General features: G+C 43.3%; 1 protein-coding gene across 1 annotated transcript in view; it reads right to left on the reverse strand.

Moving 5' to 3' along the window:
- The window catches only part of adcy5 (adenylate cyclase 5), a 113,400-nt gene that overhangs the window by 49,640 nt on the left and 46,027 nt on the right, over positions 1 to 17,733 (reverse strand). The window contains exons 2-3 of the mRNA XM_083776081.1: positions 8,973 to 9,122; positions 5,784 to 5,905 (exon numbers count right to left, since the gene is read on the reverse strand). Coding sequence (XP_083632207.1) covers positions 5,784 to 5,905; positions 8,973 to 9,122 — 272 coding nt within the window. The remainder of the gene's footprint in view (positions 1 to 5,783; positions 5,906 to 8,972; positions 9,123 to 17,733) is intronic.

Below are 17,733 nucleotides of genomic sequence, written 5' to 3' on the forward strand. Positions count from 1 at the left end.
GTTGCGGGTCTAAATGGCTTAAATGCTAAGAAAGTCATTGATGGTTGCAGCCCTTATCTAGAACACAGTGACACACGCCACAGAGCGCTGCGACTACGAGTGGGAGGAGAGCAAGAACAAGGAACCAACGAGGGAGATACAAACGTTCTGTATCTGTATAATAAGCTCCATGTCACTGTTCCCTAGGCGACGACTCACTCACCAGAACACGGTGTTACGTCGCAGGGCCTTATTTCAGCCCCTTTACTGACAGCAATCAGTCCTGAGTATAAGGCATTTTGACAGCTTTTGACAATGTAGCGAAGTATAGCACAGTACCAGAATAAGGGCCTTTATCGGCCCCACCCCCACCCATTGTTTATATTGTGTTTCAGTTTCCAAGATGGCCGCAGCACCAGGAGGGGGTGGCCTTACTGGTCTGTGTTCACACATTCAAGAGACCTGTCTTGTGTCTGTGTTTAATGGCCACTCCAGTGCATTTCCAATGGAAGCCCATATGGTTTGACCAAACATTTTGTTTAATGGACTTTTGCTGGCTATCTGAAAAAGGTCATTAAATGTTGAGATATTATTGCTTATTGCTTACTTTAAACCCTCCAGACTTAGTAAACTGGACCCGAGTTGGCTCTGTACCTTAATTGTTCCGTCTACGACAAATCAGACGATCTACAAGCTATTTTTATTCATGCAATGTTTGGCTAATGTTTCCCCTACAACGTGGATGTTTGTTTATGTGGTTTATGTGGTTGACCGTTGTGGAGGGGTCAAAAATCACAGTGGTCTGCATTAACCTAAAGAGAGTGGATGATGAGAGAGAGACAGAGACGAAGCACGTACAACAGAGAGAGAGAGAGACAGAGGCGAAGCACGTACAGTACAACAGAGAGAGAGAGAGAGAGAGAGAGAGACACTGTGGACAGTGTGTGAGACAGTCCCATTTCCTGTACTTTTTACTTCTACTCCACTACATCTCAGAGGCAAATATTGTACTTTTACTCAACTACATTTACTGAAAACTTTAGTTACTAGTTACTTTGCAGATTTTGATTATTATTACAAAACATCCATTAACAAGTTCAGCCCTATATACATTTTGGCCCTTTGAAAATAGCCGGCGACACGTTGTGAGCTTGTAGATTGGCTATGATTTTTTGTAAACTTGAAATGGGACATTCTGCACAACGACTACTTTTACCTTTGGCACTTCAACTACATTTTGAAACCAATACTTTTGTACTTTTACTCAAGTAAAATTTTGAACAGCCCGACTTTTACTTGTAACAAAGTACTTCTTGTTCTTATAAATTACAGTATTGATACTTTTACTTAAGTAAGAAATGTGAGTAATTTTTCCACCAGTGGAATCTGGTCTGGAGTTCAGCTTTCAGCTGAATCAAAGCTGTGCTGTGCTGGCAAGTCCTGACCCTGTGACCTGGTTTCCTCCAGCGCGGGGTTGGCAATGCCACCAACCAGCTGCCTTTTATCTGCTAGATGGCTGATTAACTCTGAGACGCACGCATGCACGCACACACACACAGGCTCACACACACACACACACACACACACACACACACACACACACACACACACACACACACACACACACACACACACACACACACACACACACACACACACACACACACACACACACACACACACACACACACACCGGCTGCGATGCAATGCTATATTACTACTACTACTACTACTACTACTACTAGGCCTACTACTATTATTTTTTACAAAAAGAGGTTCGAGGCCCGTTTCAATTGAAACGATTGAAACATATATAAGGCCGCCAGTGGCCACTGACCACCGGCACGTAAAATGGAGACTATCTGAAGAAGCTCGTCGCTGGGTGTAGTGTAGACTAGACTCACTGTAGAGGAGATGTTAGCCGTAGCCTATCCACAGTTGATTCGCCAATGGCCCTCATCATCACACTGATCATAGTCCTGGTCAAAATACATGTCAGGCTGCCCGAAAAAGGTCAGAGACTGTCGCTTTATTTTGTTTGTTTATGTATACAATACATACTAGTACTACTGTCCGTTTTGAGATGCTGCAGCCAGTGTGTTGTTTATGTGATGTGATTGTTTATGTTGAATTCCAAATGTGGAATATGCAGCAGAAAAACACTGATGAGAGACTGTTGACAATTTTGTTTCATATCCTTTGCAATTATTCAGTTTGGCTGATTGGAGAAAATCAACCGGTACTGTTCTTTAAACGTTTTGTTTGGGTTAGTTTTTTCTTCATTTTTATTTTGAATCTTTTTCTTTACTTCCTCCGTCGCCCTTTCTGTGCTCCTTTGCAGACACTGGCACGAACATGACACGGCAACACTCATTTCTGGACAGCGTCTATTTACACATACCTGCCTAACACACAGTCACACAATCTGTGAGATATGCTTTGGAAAGAAATGCCTCCATGCACACTCAAGAGGGTTGCACCGCAGTGTGTGTGTACAGTACCACACACACACACACACACACACACACACACATACACACACACACACACACATCGCTGCACAACATACAAAGCATGTAAATATCACTGTTTATCTTTTTATGCAACCGTTCTCTCTGTGACCCACACTGTCAGATTAATGGGCATGACAAAAGCCACCATGGTGTTCCATTTCAGAACTATTGCTCTGACCCTGAGAGGGGAGGGCAGGCAGGCAGGCAGCATCAAAACATCCGGCCCCCATAATGCCGCTTTGGCCTCCTCCGCGAAGAAAACCGCAGGGCATGTTGTTCTCGTCCAGAAGACAAAAAAACAGAAGTGGACTGACAGCAGGCGCACTGGCCAAGAACATAGTCCTTGAGTGAGAGCAGGTAATGTATAGCCTTAACCCATTTAGACCCGTTTAGTGGTACTCAAATGATTTCATGTCAATAAGGACCCCAGAGGCCCAGGCCGTAGCGTAACGGTCTGGGCACCGGACTGGTAATCCAGTCGCAGTGTGCCGCGGGTTCGACTCCCGGACCCGACACGGCCTTTACGGCATGTCATCCCCCATCTCTCTCCCGTTTCCTGTCAGCCTACTGTCTGTCCCTTCAAAAAAATCAATAAAAGGCGTAAGCCGCAAAAAAATAAAAAATAAGGACCCCAGAGGTTTTATGAAATTGGCCGCCGACCCCCCCCCCCCATCTGAAAATATGTTGTTCCAGGTAGTTTTGAGTTAAAAACATTCGCTCTGAAAGAATATATATTCAAAGTTTTGCACCACATTTGCACCACACTTTCAGGATCAAATCAATAGCAGACCTACAAGCAGATCTACAAGCTCATAGCTTGGCAGCCGACCCCACTTTAGCTATTTTTCAAAAGCTAAAGTAGAACAGAATGCTTAAAACACCAAAAGAGGTTCCCGCCCGAAATGGGTCAAATACAGCACACGCACACATGCACACCCTAAATTCTATATGACCGACTCCCTTCTCCTATCTTTCCCCCCTCTCTCTCTCTCTCTCTCTCTCTCTCTCTCTCTCTCTCTCTCTCTCTCTCTCTCTCTCTCTCTCTCTCTCTCTCAGCAGTCTTAGCAAATGGGAGCTGTCAGTTCCTCTCCCCGTTGTGATTTGGCCTCTCAACGGAGCCCCAATTACCCAATACCAATCGCGCTTATAGCTCCCCGACAGACCGGGGGCCCCGGGCCGGTCCTGTTAGCTATTAGCCATTAACCCGCCTGGTCACAGTCAAGACACCCGAGAGTCGGACAAGCTTAGCCCCGACCATCGCTGTTAATCTATACCACCTATAGTTCCCCCATTGAATCAGCCAGCCAGATCATGCATTGGACACTGTGCCCCCGCAAACCCCACTCCATGTCTTAATTTCTTTATTCATTGCCCTGCTTCAGTGTGTGTGTGTGTGTGTGTGTGTGTGTGTGTACGTGTGCGCGCATGTGTGTGTGTGTGTGTGTGTGTGTGTGTGTCTGTGTGTGTGTGTGTGTGCACGCGCTCTAGAGAGAGTCAAGGGGTCAGCGGAAAAGCACGGGCTGCTGAGGGCAAGTCTTGTCCAATTATGTAAAGAGTAACCTCTCCATGACATTATGGGCTCTTGATTACACTCAGTCCCAACTGTGTTGCTGATGGCTGTCCTCGCTGTCGTTATAAGTAGGGCCGGTTTTACGACGGTATTTTGTAGAGGTTTAAAAGATAGCCTGCCACCACCACGGGCAACAGTTGTGCACGTGTGCAGTTGCGAACACGTGAATGGGTTTGTACAGTATGTGTAGACACTGTCCCATCTCATCGTCTGTCCTGATGAAGGTCTAATCGACCGAAAAGTGTCCGACAGCGGGACCTTTTCTTTGTTTTTCAAAGATAACCTTTTTTTATAGACACTGTCACAAACATGCAGTGGTGGGAAAAAGTACTATTTTTTTTTACCTAAGTACTGTAAGCAAAAGTATCAATACTGCCAAGTACGAAATTCAAGTACAAACTTTTCAAATATAAAAAAACGTATAAAGATATATTGAAAATAGCCGATGTACAAGCTCACAATGCGTCACGTCGTGACGCATTGTGAGCTTGTAGATCGACTATTTTCAAATTGCCGGGTATGTTTTGTATTAAAAATCATAAAGTAATCTATAAAGTAACTAAAGTTTTCAAATAGGCCTAATTATTTGCCTCTGCAATGTAGTAAGTGGAAGTAGGTAAATACTGAAAATTGGAATTACTCCAGTAAAGGTATAAAGGTTAGTTACTAAAATACACAGCCCAGTGCTATGAAGTTTAACTGTTTAATTAGTTTGAGTTTAACCCAAAAAAGAATGCTACAAAAGCTTCTCATGCTATGTCTCAGTTATATCTTTATCTCTGTATCATCATGATGTAGTGGTTGCACATTCCACAAGATGGTGCCAAACTTAATTGTGGCTGTTTATCTGTCCTGTGGAATCATTAAAGGGTTCGTCACATACACTTTTTTAGGTTTTCCGAGCTCCATTGCACCCAAAAAAAGCGGAACTTTTAACATTCAGTAGATGTTCTGTGGGTTTTCTGGCTCAAACAAGTGCTCCGATTTGGCCTGTGGACTGTGAGGTAAGAGTCCACAAATCCCAGCTTATTTTCCAGCAGATGTCACTGTTGAGGGATTTTGTTGTTTTCATTGCAGCCAAAAGGCTTCAGAACACACAGAGAAAACCCCCCAGACCACAGAAAATCCACTGAATGCTCAAAGTTCAGGTTGTGTGCATATAATTGAGGTCACAACACTTAAAATAAAAAATAAAAATAATTAATGTCATGAAACCTTTAAACAGCTGACTAAAATTAGCATTAGCTTTCCCCATGCAACAAAGTGTGGACACAAAATAATAAAGACCAATATCAGGTATGTAATTAAGCACTGCTCAACAGTGCCACTTTAGGTCACCCAGCGGTATTGCAGCTGTCCGTACCCCAAACAGACAAAGAGACAGACAGACAGACATTGCTATAGCGCCCCCCTTTGGCCAATTGGAGTAAGACTGGTTTCAGTGCTATTTGGCATGATCCTCTACCATACTGTAAAGTCTCATAAACATGTGCATGCAAAGCCACGCATGTATTAGGGGCAGAAGAAGAATTTTCATAAAACTGTAATATTCATTGGCTCATAAAAGTGTCATTTTTTCAATTCTAAATTGCAGTATTGAGTACTTTTTCCACCACTGGTTGGTACTTAGAATGTTATATTGGAATGCCTGGCGCACACACACACACACACACACACACACACACACACACACACACACACACACAACCTTGTCCTCCTACCTGACGTTGTCGTGCTTCTGGATGTAGATCTTGTGAAACATCATGTCCTCCTGCTTGGCGTTGATGTCGGCCTTCATCTCCATGGCAACGTGGCGGGGAAGCACCGACAGCAGGAGGCGCTCCTTTGGGGGCGGAGCAACACGGTTAGTCCAGAGCCATAGAGTAAGACAGAGTTACAACCACGGCAGGGTTAGTCCAGAGTCATAGAGTAAGACAGAGTTACAACCACGGCAGGGTCAGTCCAGAGCCATAGAGTAAGACAGAGTTACAACCACGGCAGGGTTAGTCCAGAGCCATAGAGTAAGACAGAGTTACAACCACGGCAGGGTTAGTCCAGAGCCATAGAGTAAGACAGAGTTACAACCACGGCAGGGTTAGTCCAGAGCCATAGAGTAAGACAGAGTTACAACCACCACGGCAGGGTTAGTCCAGAGCCATAGAGTAAGACAGAGTTACAACCACGGCAGGGTTAGTCCAGAGCCATAGAGTAAGACAGAGTTACAACCACGGCAGGGTTAGTCCAGAGCCATAGAGTAAGACAGAGTTACAACCACCACGGCAGGGTTAGTCCAGAGCCATAGAGTAAGACAGAGTTACAACCACCACGGCAGGGTTAGTCCAGAGCCATAGAGTAAGACAGAGTTACAACCACGGCAGGGTCAGTCCAGAGCCATAGAGTAAGACAGAGTTACAACCACGGCAGGGTTAGTCCAGAGCCATAGAGTAAGACAGAGTTACAACCACCACGGCAGGGTTAGTCCAGAGCCATAGAGTAAGACAGAGTTACAACCACCACGGCAGGGTTAGTCCAGAGCCATAGAGTAAGACAGAGTTACAACCACGGCAGGGTCAGTCCAGAGCCATAGAGTAAGACAGAGTTACAACCACGGCAGGGTTAGTCCAGAGCCATAGAGTAAGACAGAGTTACAACCACGGCAGGGTTAGTCCAGAGCCATAGAGTAAGACAGAGTTACAACAACCACGGCAGGGTTAGTCCAGAGCCATAGAGTAAGACAGAGTTACAACCACCACGGCAGGGTTAGTCCAGAGCCATAGAGTAAGACAGAGTTACAACCACGGCAGGGTTAGTCCAGAGCCATAGAGTAAGACAGAGTTACAACCACGGCAGGGTTAGTCCAGAGCCATAGAGTAAGACAGAGTTACAACCACAGCAGGGTTAGTCCAGAGCCATAGAGTAAGACAGAGTTATAAGACATTGAGGGGGCAGAAAAACGAGCGCTATGAACGCTGTTGTTCATGCAGCCTGGACAGTGACAAGCTGGAGTTTGAAATACATGAAAACTAAAGGGAAACTAAATGAAAACTAAGCTATGATGACTGAAACTACGACTAAATATATTGACAATTTCGTCAACAAATAAAAACTAGACTAAAATGTTAGGAAGGGACTAGTGGAAGTTGATGCCAACGATGAACCTCTGCCCCACATTTTCCAGAACGGCCTGTTATAGCGCCACCAGGAGGCAGACTTTTGAAAAAAACATTTTCTTATATTATATATTTTTTTTTTATTCTGTCCAAAAATCCCGCAAATCGGATCTGTCTGATATTTCAGATTGCATCCTAATTGGCTAACATTGGCTTTCAAAGTTTGCAGGATTGGCCCGTTTTGAACAAAAAGCCTCAAATCATGAACGCAGTGTGCAATTTACGTGAAATCTTTCACAGACTTTCCTACTAGGCTGAGGAATATATCCCACCCTTTTCACATTGGCCTGTTATAGCGCCACCTTGATTTTTGCAAAACACATTTTTGGAACAAAAAGCCTCAAATCATCCAATTGCCATCCAAGGCGTAAGAAGAAATGTCACCCTTTTCACATTGGCCTATTATAGCGCCACCAGGAGGCCACAACCTGACCCAAGCCCTGGTGGAGACCTGTGCCCCGAGGGGCACTTTTTCCTAGTTGAGTGGACTGGTGTCACTGAGAGTGATTGAGCTGGAAAACTTTAAAATGAGGGAACGGTTTCTTCACAGACACAATTCACAGTGTCAGGTGGAGGCTCTGTTGGTGAGAGAGACAAAGAGGAGCGCAACAAACCGTAGAGAGTGTGTTGGTGAATGAGGGAAGATTTTCCTTGGGAATATTTGCTGCACGTTAAAGACCCTTTTCTCCTCCTATAGCTGTTAATGTTTATTGGTTAAGTTACATTGTGTCTATATGTCCAATCCTTCAAAGGAGCACAGACATCGACCGGAGCATCACCGACAACCCTACACAGGAGAACGACACCATATTATTAAACACTACGGGAGAACCCATTTAGGCCAGACGTCGAAATAAATAAAAAAATCTTCTAAATCCTGAAAAACCCATGTTTCTATGTCAGTGGTTCTCAAACATATTCATGTCAAGGACTCCAAATATATATGACATATGACAATGGCCGATCTATCTCTTTTTCAACAGCTATAGTACAACATAATGCTTAAAAACACCAAAATGGGTTAACACCTGTTGAGGCAACCCCATTGCGTAAGCACTGACGTACGTGCTTTATCATTACAAATTGTAGCACTCTATTTGCCTTGAGTGGATAAAATATTTCACCAAGGATTTCTGCCATCCACAGAGATGGGAGGATTGGAGTACGCATCATGATCATAAGACAGACTTCAATCCCCCGAACCCCTGCCCCCCTCACTGTATAGCTCTTCAAGACGATATGATGGTGAACTAACGCTCTACTATTAACCCCAGCCTCCATAAGTGTACGGTACGGTGTACCCATTTACTTCCCCTTTACTACTATCTCTCTCTCTCACCAGTGTTGTTTTTGGCAGCAAATTTAGATTTTAGCTTTAGTCGTAGTCTCTTGAATAGGTTTCATTTAGTTTTAGTCACATTTTAGTCACCTGGAATGTTTTAGTGTTATTCTAGTTTTAGTCGACTAAATGTCATAAGATTTTAGTCGACTAAATCTACAGTTGATTTAGTCGACTAAAATGTATTTTGGAGGGCCTTGATGCCGTCGTAATGACTGATTTTACACTTGCTGAAAATAGCAAATCTACAAAGCTTGTAGATCTGCTATTTTCAGCATACAACCAAGTGTAAAATGACTTATACTGGATCTCTTGTCCACTAGTCCCTTCCTAGCATTTTAGTAGTCGACGAACATTTTTCCATCTTAGTTTTAGTCGGCGAAAACAACACCGTCTCTCACCTGCTGCTGGTTCTCTCGCTGGGAGTGGAGTCGAGCCTGGATGCATTCCCTGGTCTCCTGGAAGGCCTGCCTCTGGGAGCCCTCGGCCGGGTAGTGAGTGCACACCCCCACGATGTTGGTACAGGAGAAGATCAGCACATTCGACACTACCTGATTAAACCAAACAGCCGGAGGGGAAACAAATGGAAAGATGAAGAAAAGGATGAGCAAAGAGAGGGGTGGGAATACCGAAAGGAAGGGAAAGAAGGAGGGGAGACAGAGAGACAGAGATTGATTATAATAATAATAATATAATCGACTGGTTGTTGACTACTCAATAATGCCCAAATGCTTACTTCAGTGAGTAATCCTTGCCGAAGCCCATAGGGCAGGAGCCTATCTCCTGTTTCTGTCGCGTGAGGCAGCTTGATGTACAATGTGACACATAGCTCTGTTCACACAATGCTGTACCCCCTCCAACTGTATATACTTTCCCCATTTTCAACAGTTTTAATATATTTTGACACTTGCTTTGGCAATGTAAACGTATGTTGTCTCATGCCAATAAAGCTCATTTGAATTGAAAAATGGAATTACTTAGAAGTTTCTAATAGGTACATAATGCTGTTCCTTGGAGTGGCTGCACCACAAAAAAATGGCTCGTGATTGTCTGAAAGTCTGTCAGGACAATTTGTAGCATCAACACATGGTGGTGGATAAACATATGTGACCAGATTTGACTGAGAGAGAAAAACGTTTCTTTTTTTTTTTCTTCAAAATGAGTTAATAGCACAGGCAGACTCTTCACATACTAGAGCATGTCTTAAATAAGTGTCAGAGCTGAAATCAACATGTAAATATGAAATAAATGCCCAAACATGTAGCTACTGTAGGTGTAATGTTAGAGACCACTGAAGTGAACCTTTCAAGCCTGTTTTCTCAACTCACTGTTTTCTGCAAGACATTAATTACTCTATAAGCCACATCTCCAAAAATGGTGGATCAAACTGAACAACCAATATGTCAATTTGAAGCTATGGTTCCCTGCTTTCATATGACATGAAAAAACGAAAATTCTCAGTCAAATTTAGTAAAATATTACTTGAGTTCAAGTATAGATATTTTTGGTCAAATATTACTCAACTACAATGAAAGTTTCCCTTTGCTTGAGTTAAAATACAAGAGTAGGCCTACTTAATTATTGCAAAGTACCATACTTGGTTACTGTCCACCACTGACTGACTAAATTATTAGTTTGATGAAATCATCGCTGACTGATCTTGCTGCATGCATGTGTGTGTGTGTGTGTGTGTGTGTGTGTGTGTGTGTGTGTGTGTGTGTGTGTGTGTGTGTGTGTGTGTGTGTGTGTGTGTGTGTGTGTGTGTGTGTGTGTGTGTGTGTGTGTGTGCGTGTGCGTGTACCATTCCTGTATGCTAACCAAACGTACGACCCGTTTCACCTACTCTAGAGAAAATCGGTGAGTTGGATTCGGTTGCTTAATTCGATTTCTCCGCCTCATTTAAACTCACAGAGCCATGAACACATTTGGAGGTGAACACGCGGCCGTCCACCCTGAATGCCAACGCTCGCCACTGCCAAGTTTCCACCCGGTCCACAAGTCTGTAAATTGTCGTGTTGTGTCCAAGGTTTTGGTTGTACAAAAAAAAAAACTGTTCCCCTGAACGGTACGAGGCATACGGTGGCTGCTGAGACTGGCAGCCAGGAGCTAGCCTATGCCAGTGGCCCCTTCCTTAAAGGACAATGTTCGTTTTTTTTTCAACCAAGTTTCATGTTTTAGGTTGTTATTAGAGAAAGTAAAAGATGAGTGTTAATTTTTTTCATTTGCTGCTTTCTTTCGTTTTAGCGATTTGTTTACAGAGGGGCGGGGGCATTCGAACATGGGGCTAAATATGTATTTTCTTTTATTATTATTATTATTATTTTTTTACAATAGTCCTACTAGACCCCAGGAAATTACATCTGGCCACAAAAGATCACAGGATCTATACTGAATGTGAAGGGGGTGGCAAACTGACATGTTTAGTCATACAAGTATGGCAGGCCCCTATAGTACGCCCCTTCACATTCAGTAGATCCTGTGATATTTTGTGGCCAGGTGTAATTTAATTGTAAAAAAGAAAAAAACTAAAGTCTTCCTTTAAGGCTATCATCACAGAACAATACAATGTGCTGAATCAGCCAGCTGAGTCACAGGCCTCTCTGTTCGTGGAACTGACAGCAACACCACATGTCTTTATTAGGTGCAGCAAAAAAAAAGTACTCAGCAGGTCTCCATCGAGACAATCAGTTGGAGGACATCTATAGAGCGTCACAGTCCCTCCCCCTTTCAGAACGACGAGTGGCCCAGGAAATGAATCCCAATGCATTTTTTCCCATAGGCATTTCAAAACGTATTTAATTAAAGACCTTTTAAGCGTTGTACGAAGCCAACTCTTGTCGTGACAAATCATGACAACACACACAATATTTTGGATAATTACAAAGAAGAAAAACAACAAAAAAAGCGTTGTAACCTGCCATTTCTAATTCTTTGTTTGGCCAAACATTTTTTGTTTGTTGTCATGATTGGTCACGACAAGAGTTGGCTTTGTCCGCGGCGTAAACGTCTTTAAATAAATACTTTCTGAAAAGTCTATGAGGAAAATGAACGGGGATTTCTTTTCCGGGTCTCTCGAGGGGGGGCGGGACTGCGACGCTCTATAGGGCTGGGAGTGAGACAAGGACCAAGAGAAAGAAAAGAGAGAAGATTATGTGAGATAGAGAGACGTGACACATGAGGAAGGGACTGAAGTATGAAGCAGAGATGTTTTGGGTCTTAATTGTTATCTTCAACGATACTTTGGAAAAATAAACATGCAAGGCAATTTGTGTCCTCAGACAGCAATTAATTTCCAGTCAATCTGTTTGGATATGTTGATCTTATCAATTGATGTTCATTTAAAGGTCTCATTAGTCAGGAAATGTTAGTAAACCTGTTAGCAATTATTCGAACATTACAATCACATTGGTATTCCACAGTTCAACCTGGTAAACAGAGGGGGTCGTGTTGGATGTCTCCACCAGGCCGAAGGCATGGGGGAAGACGGGAGATTATGTTTTGCATGTCCGTACATTACGTCCGTGTGTCCCAAACTCTACACACACACCCCCTGTATGCCAATGACGAACCTCTACCCCAAATCTTCCAGAACGACCTGTTATAGCGCCACCATGAGGCAAAACACATTTCTTTATATTTCTCGTACACATTTTATCCACACATCACGCAAGTCAGTGCACACTATCTCTATAGTCATGTGATCAACACGGATCTGTCCGATTTCCCATATTCCATCCCGAATTCCCGATTAGCTAACATTGCCTTTCAAAGTTTGCAGGATTGGTCCGTTTTCACCATAATGCCTCAAATCATGAATGCAAAGTGCAATTTATGTGAAATTCCCACTAGGCAGAGGACGAAATGCCACTTGAAAAATGTCATATCCGTAGTTACCGTGGTTACGTTACCATCAACAGCCAATAAGGGACCATCATTCTTGGTGATGTAACTAAGGTACGTTTCAAGGTTGGTATAAGCCAGGTCAATAATGTGTCTAAACAAGGATTTAGAACAGCAGCTGTATTAGACATTAGTTAGTAGCACTGAAAGTAGAGAGGATTTAGACAAGCAGTTGTATTAGACATTAGTTAGTAGCACTGAAAGTAGAGAGGATTTACAGAGGATTTAGACCAGCAGTTGTATTAGACATTAGTTAGCACTGAAAGTAGAGAGGATTTACAGAGGATTTAGACCAGCAGTTGTATTAGACATTAGTTAGCACTGAAAGTAGAGAGGATTTACAGAGGATTTAGACCAGCAGTTGTACCAGGCAGTAGACACTACCGGACACCTCAAAGTAGCTTATATAGGGACTCTATAGGTCTCAGCACAGCAGTCGTACACAGACAGACAGCAGAGAGCTCTTCTAGGACTCAGAGCAGCAGTCGTACCCAGACAGACAGCAGAGAGCTCTTCTAGGACTCAGAGCAGCAGTCGTAACCAGACAGACAGCAGAGAGCTCTAGGACTCAGAGCAGCAGTCATACCCAGACAGACAGCAGAGAGCTCTAGGACTCAGAGCAGCAGTCGTACACAGACAGAGAGCTCTATAGGAACTCAGAGCATTATATCATAATACTGTATATTACAGAGATTAAAATAGGGTGCATTTTGCATCCCAAAACGCAGTTCATAGTTAAGGGACGCAATAAAACAATGACCTCTGCATCCACGGGATGCACCACTGTACTGTTTTTTATTCTAGTTTATTTTGCTAGCTTTAGTTATAATAATCATTTCTTCTTCTGTTTTCTACATGAATATAACCACATTATAACCATAAAAAATGAAATGGGAGTTAAATGCTGCAATTTGTAAAAATGGCAAAATGACTCCTAACGTTGTTGAAGCGGGACTCATAAAATGTCCCTGGGACTCATCTAAAAGACCATCCCGGACCTATTCACATCACCGATATCAGTTTTGTTTTGGAAGCGGTGATGCCAGTGGTGAGCACACCTCATGGCGTGCTCTGCTTGCGCACAAGTAGGACATGCATGGCCTACTTGTGTGGGAGGCGCAAGTTGGCATCTCGAGAGAGAGCGCCTTTCTAGCTTTCCTCTGCGGAGGACGCCAGTCGGGCACACAACAAAACCCCTGCAGTTGGTGGAAGAGCATGTCTGCAACATGGCGTGAGACATAATGCTGTGGAAAACTCCCCTCTGCACTCCAGCTTTACATAAACCCACATTTGAACAGCTATAGATAGCATTCTAACATGAATAGACTTTTTACATACATACAGATACGATACATGTACAAACATACAGAAACATTTGCCAACTTGCTCCAGCTGTGCAGCCAGGGACTTTAGGGACGGTTTAGGTTATACTGTTGTTGTAGCATCCCACCCACTCACTGCCATGGAAACAGCACGCATGCATCAGATAAAGGCTTTCAGCGGGTTCATACAAATATTCCCCAGCAGCAGTCTTATTCTATTAATACTCCCAGTGCTCACCAAGGCCTTATTTGGAAACCTATGGCCTTTCCTTGCACAGAGGGGGAAGTGAGACCCAGAAGAAAACACTACTCCACGTATTTGAATTGGGGACCAGACATTTCCTCCCCACGTGGCGCAGATGGAATTCAAGAATCAAATAACGCTACGGGGAAAGTAATTAGTTCTCTGATGACTAAAGTGTCGATGCTGCAGACATTTAACAAATTACTGCCATCTCAAAAATGGAAAAATCCTCACGGTGACATGAGGGAAGAGTAATTAAAATAATTTCCATGTCCACATTGTCTAGCGTGCCGCTACCACACAGCCTCGAGTCATTTTAATTCCAGCCCAAATCGTGTAATATTATCAAGGGCACTCGAGAGCGTTTTGGCAACTCCTATTCGTTGTAATCTCATGAAGAGCCTAATTCACATTCCAGGGGGGGGGGGGGGGGGGTACAACCGCACTGAGCAGGTGTACATAACACAACTCTGCCTGTGGGCATCTAACGGGTACAATTAGCTTCCATTTGCATTTCCATTATGCACATGCTTCCGATTTTACCGTGTACAAATTGCAAAAAAAACAATGCATCTCTGCCCAAGCCCATCACAGGACACAGCAGTGTGCAGTTTGCATAATGGCTGATGCTCCCCAGGCCCATTACTCATCTGTATGTCTTTGTAGGTGTACTCACGGTGGAGTTCAGCCTAATGGATGCGGCACTCAGCACCACAACGTCAACAATGATGTCACTAACAATCATCATCATCATCAGCATCAACAACAACCATCAACAACCACCTGAATGACACAGTAGGATACTCGGTTCATTTAACTCTGAGAGTGTGCAAATGTAACCAAATGGACCCTGGGGTTGTCACTCACTGATGTCACTTTTGTATATATATTTTTAAACTGCCAAAGTATTCTGTCTGTCTGTCTGTCTGTCTGTCTGTCTGTCCCCTCACACTATATACCTGTACAGTACATGGCCAATCTCCTCCCATGGGACTCAGGTTCAAAATAAGTGAAGTTTCCACAACTATACTCCAATACAACTACACGTGGATAAACGCCGGGACATTTCTGTTTATCAACTCCCAGTTCACAGCGTGCGTGTGTGTCTGTACTTGTGCTATACCATAAGCACAACATTATTTTAGTGGGTGATTAATAATTGCCAGCAGGGCTAATAAAGCGGCCACAGAGCGAAAGCCAGGGCGTCAATATTTACCCAGCAGTCTTAATTGTTGGCCTAATTCATCTCTCTCCCACACCTCCTTTACGATGTGTCTTACATCAGAATCAGGGGTTCTCAAAGTGCCATCTGCATTCGCCCATTCACACACAAATACATATTTAGCCCCATGTTCTTAGTACATTTAGGCTAACTGTAATCCCTGCCTGGTCTAAGTTGAATTCAAGAACTTCCGCACTTGGTTTAACCAGATGTTTAACCCTAGCATTCCTGTTCTGGGCACCTCACAATCAGTGTTGTTTTCGTCGACTAAAACTAAGACGAAAAATGTTCGTCGACTACCTTTTTCCACAGACAAAAACTAAATGGAAACAAAACTAAGCTATGATGACTAAAAACTAAGACTAAATATACTGACGATTTCGTCAGCAAATAAAAACTGGACTAAAATGTTAGGAAGGGACTAGTGGACAAGAGGTCCTGTATAAGTCATTTTACACTTGCATGCTGAAAATAGCTGATCCACAAGCTCACAACACGTCACGCTGCAACACGTTGTGAGCTTGTAGATCGGCTATGTTCAGCAAGTCGACTAAAATCTTACGACATTTAGTCGACTGAAACTAGACACTAAAACGTTACAGGTGACTAAAATGTGACAAAAACTAAGTGAAACCTATTCAAGAGACTATGACAAAAACTAAAATCTAAATTTGCTGCCAAAAACAACACTGCTCACAATAGGCGAACATTCTGTCAAAAATAGGTGAACACTTGGCAGAAATATAGGCAAACATTCTGTGAAAATAGGCAAACATTCTGTGAAAATAGGCAAACATTCGATCAAAATAGCAGATCTACAGTACTAGCTCACAACATATCGTGCTGTGACCCATTGTGAGCTTGTAGATCCGCTATCTTTTGCTATTTAATGTGCAACTATGTATGTAGTATTTCAGTGGTTAAGACGTACCAACCACCACGGTCAAGGTCAGGTCGACACAAGTTCAAATTAAAAAACAGTAAAACAGTAAAACCCTTTTCGGAAACAAGATCTAGACAGACACTGACTTCATTTGTGAGGAAATGTGAGTGACAGACAGACACAATAATTAAGCCTTTGTTAACCCTGCCAGCACGGATATCACGGCAGTGTGCCTATGCCCACTTAATTTCAGTTTGATGAGTTGGATTTGAACACGAGAGATCGCCATAGTGCATAGTTACCCCTTCCTTAGCACAATCAGACGCATTGTGTGCACTAAAAAGGATAAATGCAAGTCATGTGCCGCATGCTGAACACACTGTGAGCAGCCGAGCGGGAGCGGGAGCGTGATGCTAGCTGCACTGCACGGCGCACAAAGTCTCTCGTGTGAGGAAACAACAAACAACTGGCTTGTTGCCAGTGTCCGCTTTGTTATAAGCTACTTTGGGCTTGTTTTTCCTGTAAAGTTGCTTGTAAATATGGGTTCACGGATTTCAGTTTGTTTTGGTGGGCTTGTTTCTATATAGCGACTTGCTCAGTGACTTGCTTCTTTTTTTTCACCCCTGTGTCAATTATATAATGTGATCCTAGGCTCTACACACACACCCTCCACCAACCTGGGGAGAGCAACGGACTTGAACTCATGCTTCCTTCATGCCTGAGTGTCCAAGTTGCTCCTTTACACCTGACAGGGGGGAGTTTCCCTGGTTGGACGTAGCGCGTGGAAGGAACACGTTATTCCAACCAGTTCCTTTCCCCTCCATCAGGCGCCCCAGCTGGCCAGGGGGAGGCAGTTTTTGCACAGTGATTCTCAAACATTTTTCCGAACATTTTCATGGCAAGTTCAATAAAATAAAATAAAATAAGAATTGAACGCACAGAATATAAAAACGAAACAACTGAAAAACACCTTATTTCAATGGTAGTGGATGGAGAGAAAGGATTCTTCGTCAACCACAACCACGAAACAGCAACCAATGGGTGCGAATAAAAAGACACAACCAGGGGCGGGAATTTGTCTGCAGACCCTTTTCTGGATAAATGTTGTGCCAGGGACCCCGATATAAGATTAAGATGTTTCAAAAACATTCAAAATCTTTGAAAGATGCTTATTTTTTTTAGTATAGTAGATCTATAGTAGATCTAGTATGGTAGATGTTCAAAAGTGGTTCAACTGATTTTGATGCTATTAAGTCATTTATAGCCTCAGATGCTCTCGGCAGGAAAGAATGAGACATTGCCCCGGGTGAAGGAATTTAAGTATCTTGTTCACAAGTGAGGGGAGGACGGAGAAGGAGATCAGCCGGAGAATCGGAGCGGCAGGGGCGGTTATTGCAGTCGCTGTACTGCACCGACGAAAGGTTAGCTGAGCCAGAAGGCAAAGCTCTCTGTCTACCGAGCAATCTTTGTTTTTATACTCTCACCTATGGTCATGAAGTGTGTACCGTTAAGTCATGTTTTTTGCAACCTTTCGGTCATGATCCACAGGTCATGACCGAAAGAATAAGGTTGCGAATACAAGCGGCCGACG

This window comes from Protomyctophum parallelum, assembly GCF_964188405.1.
Source record: "Protomyctophum parallelum genome assembly, chromosome: 11".
Lineage (NCBI taxonomy): Eukaryota > Metazoa > Chordata > Actinopteri > Myctophiformes > Myctophidae > Protomyctophum > Protomyctophum parallelum.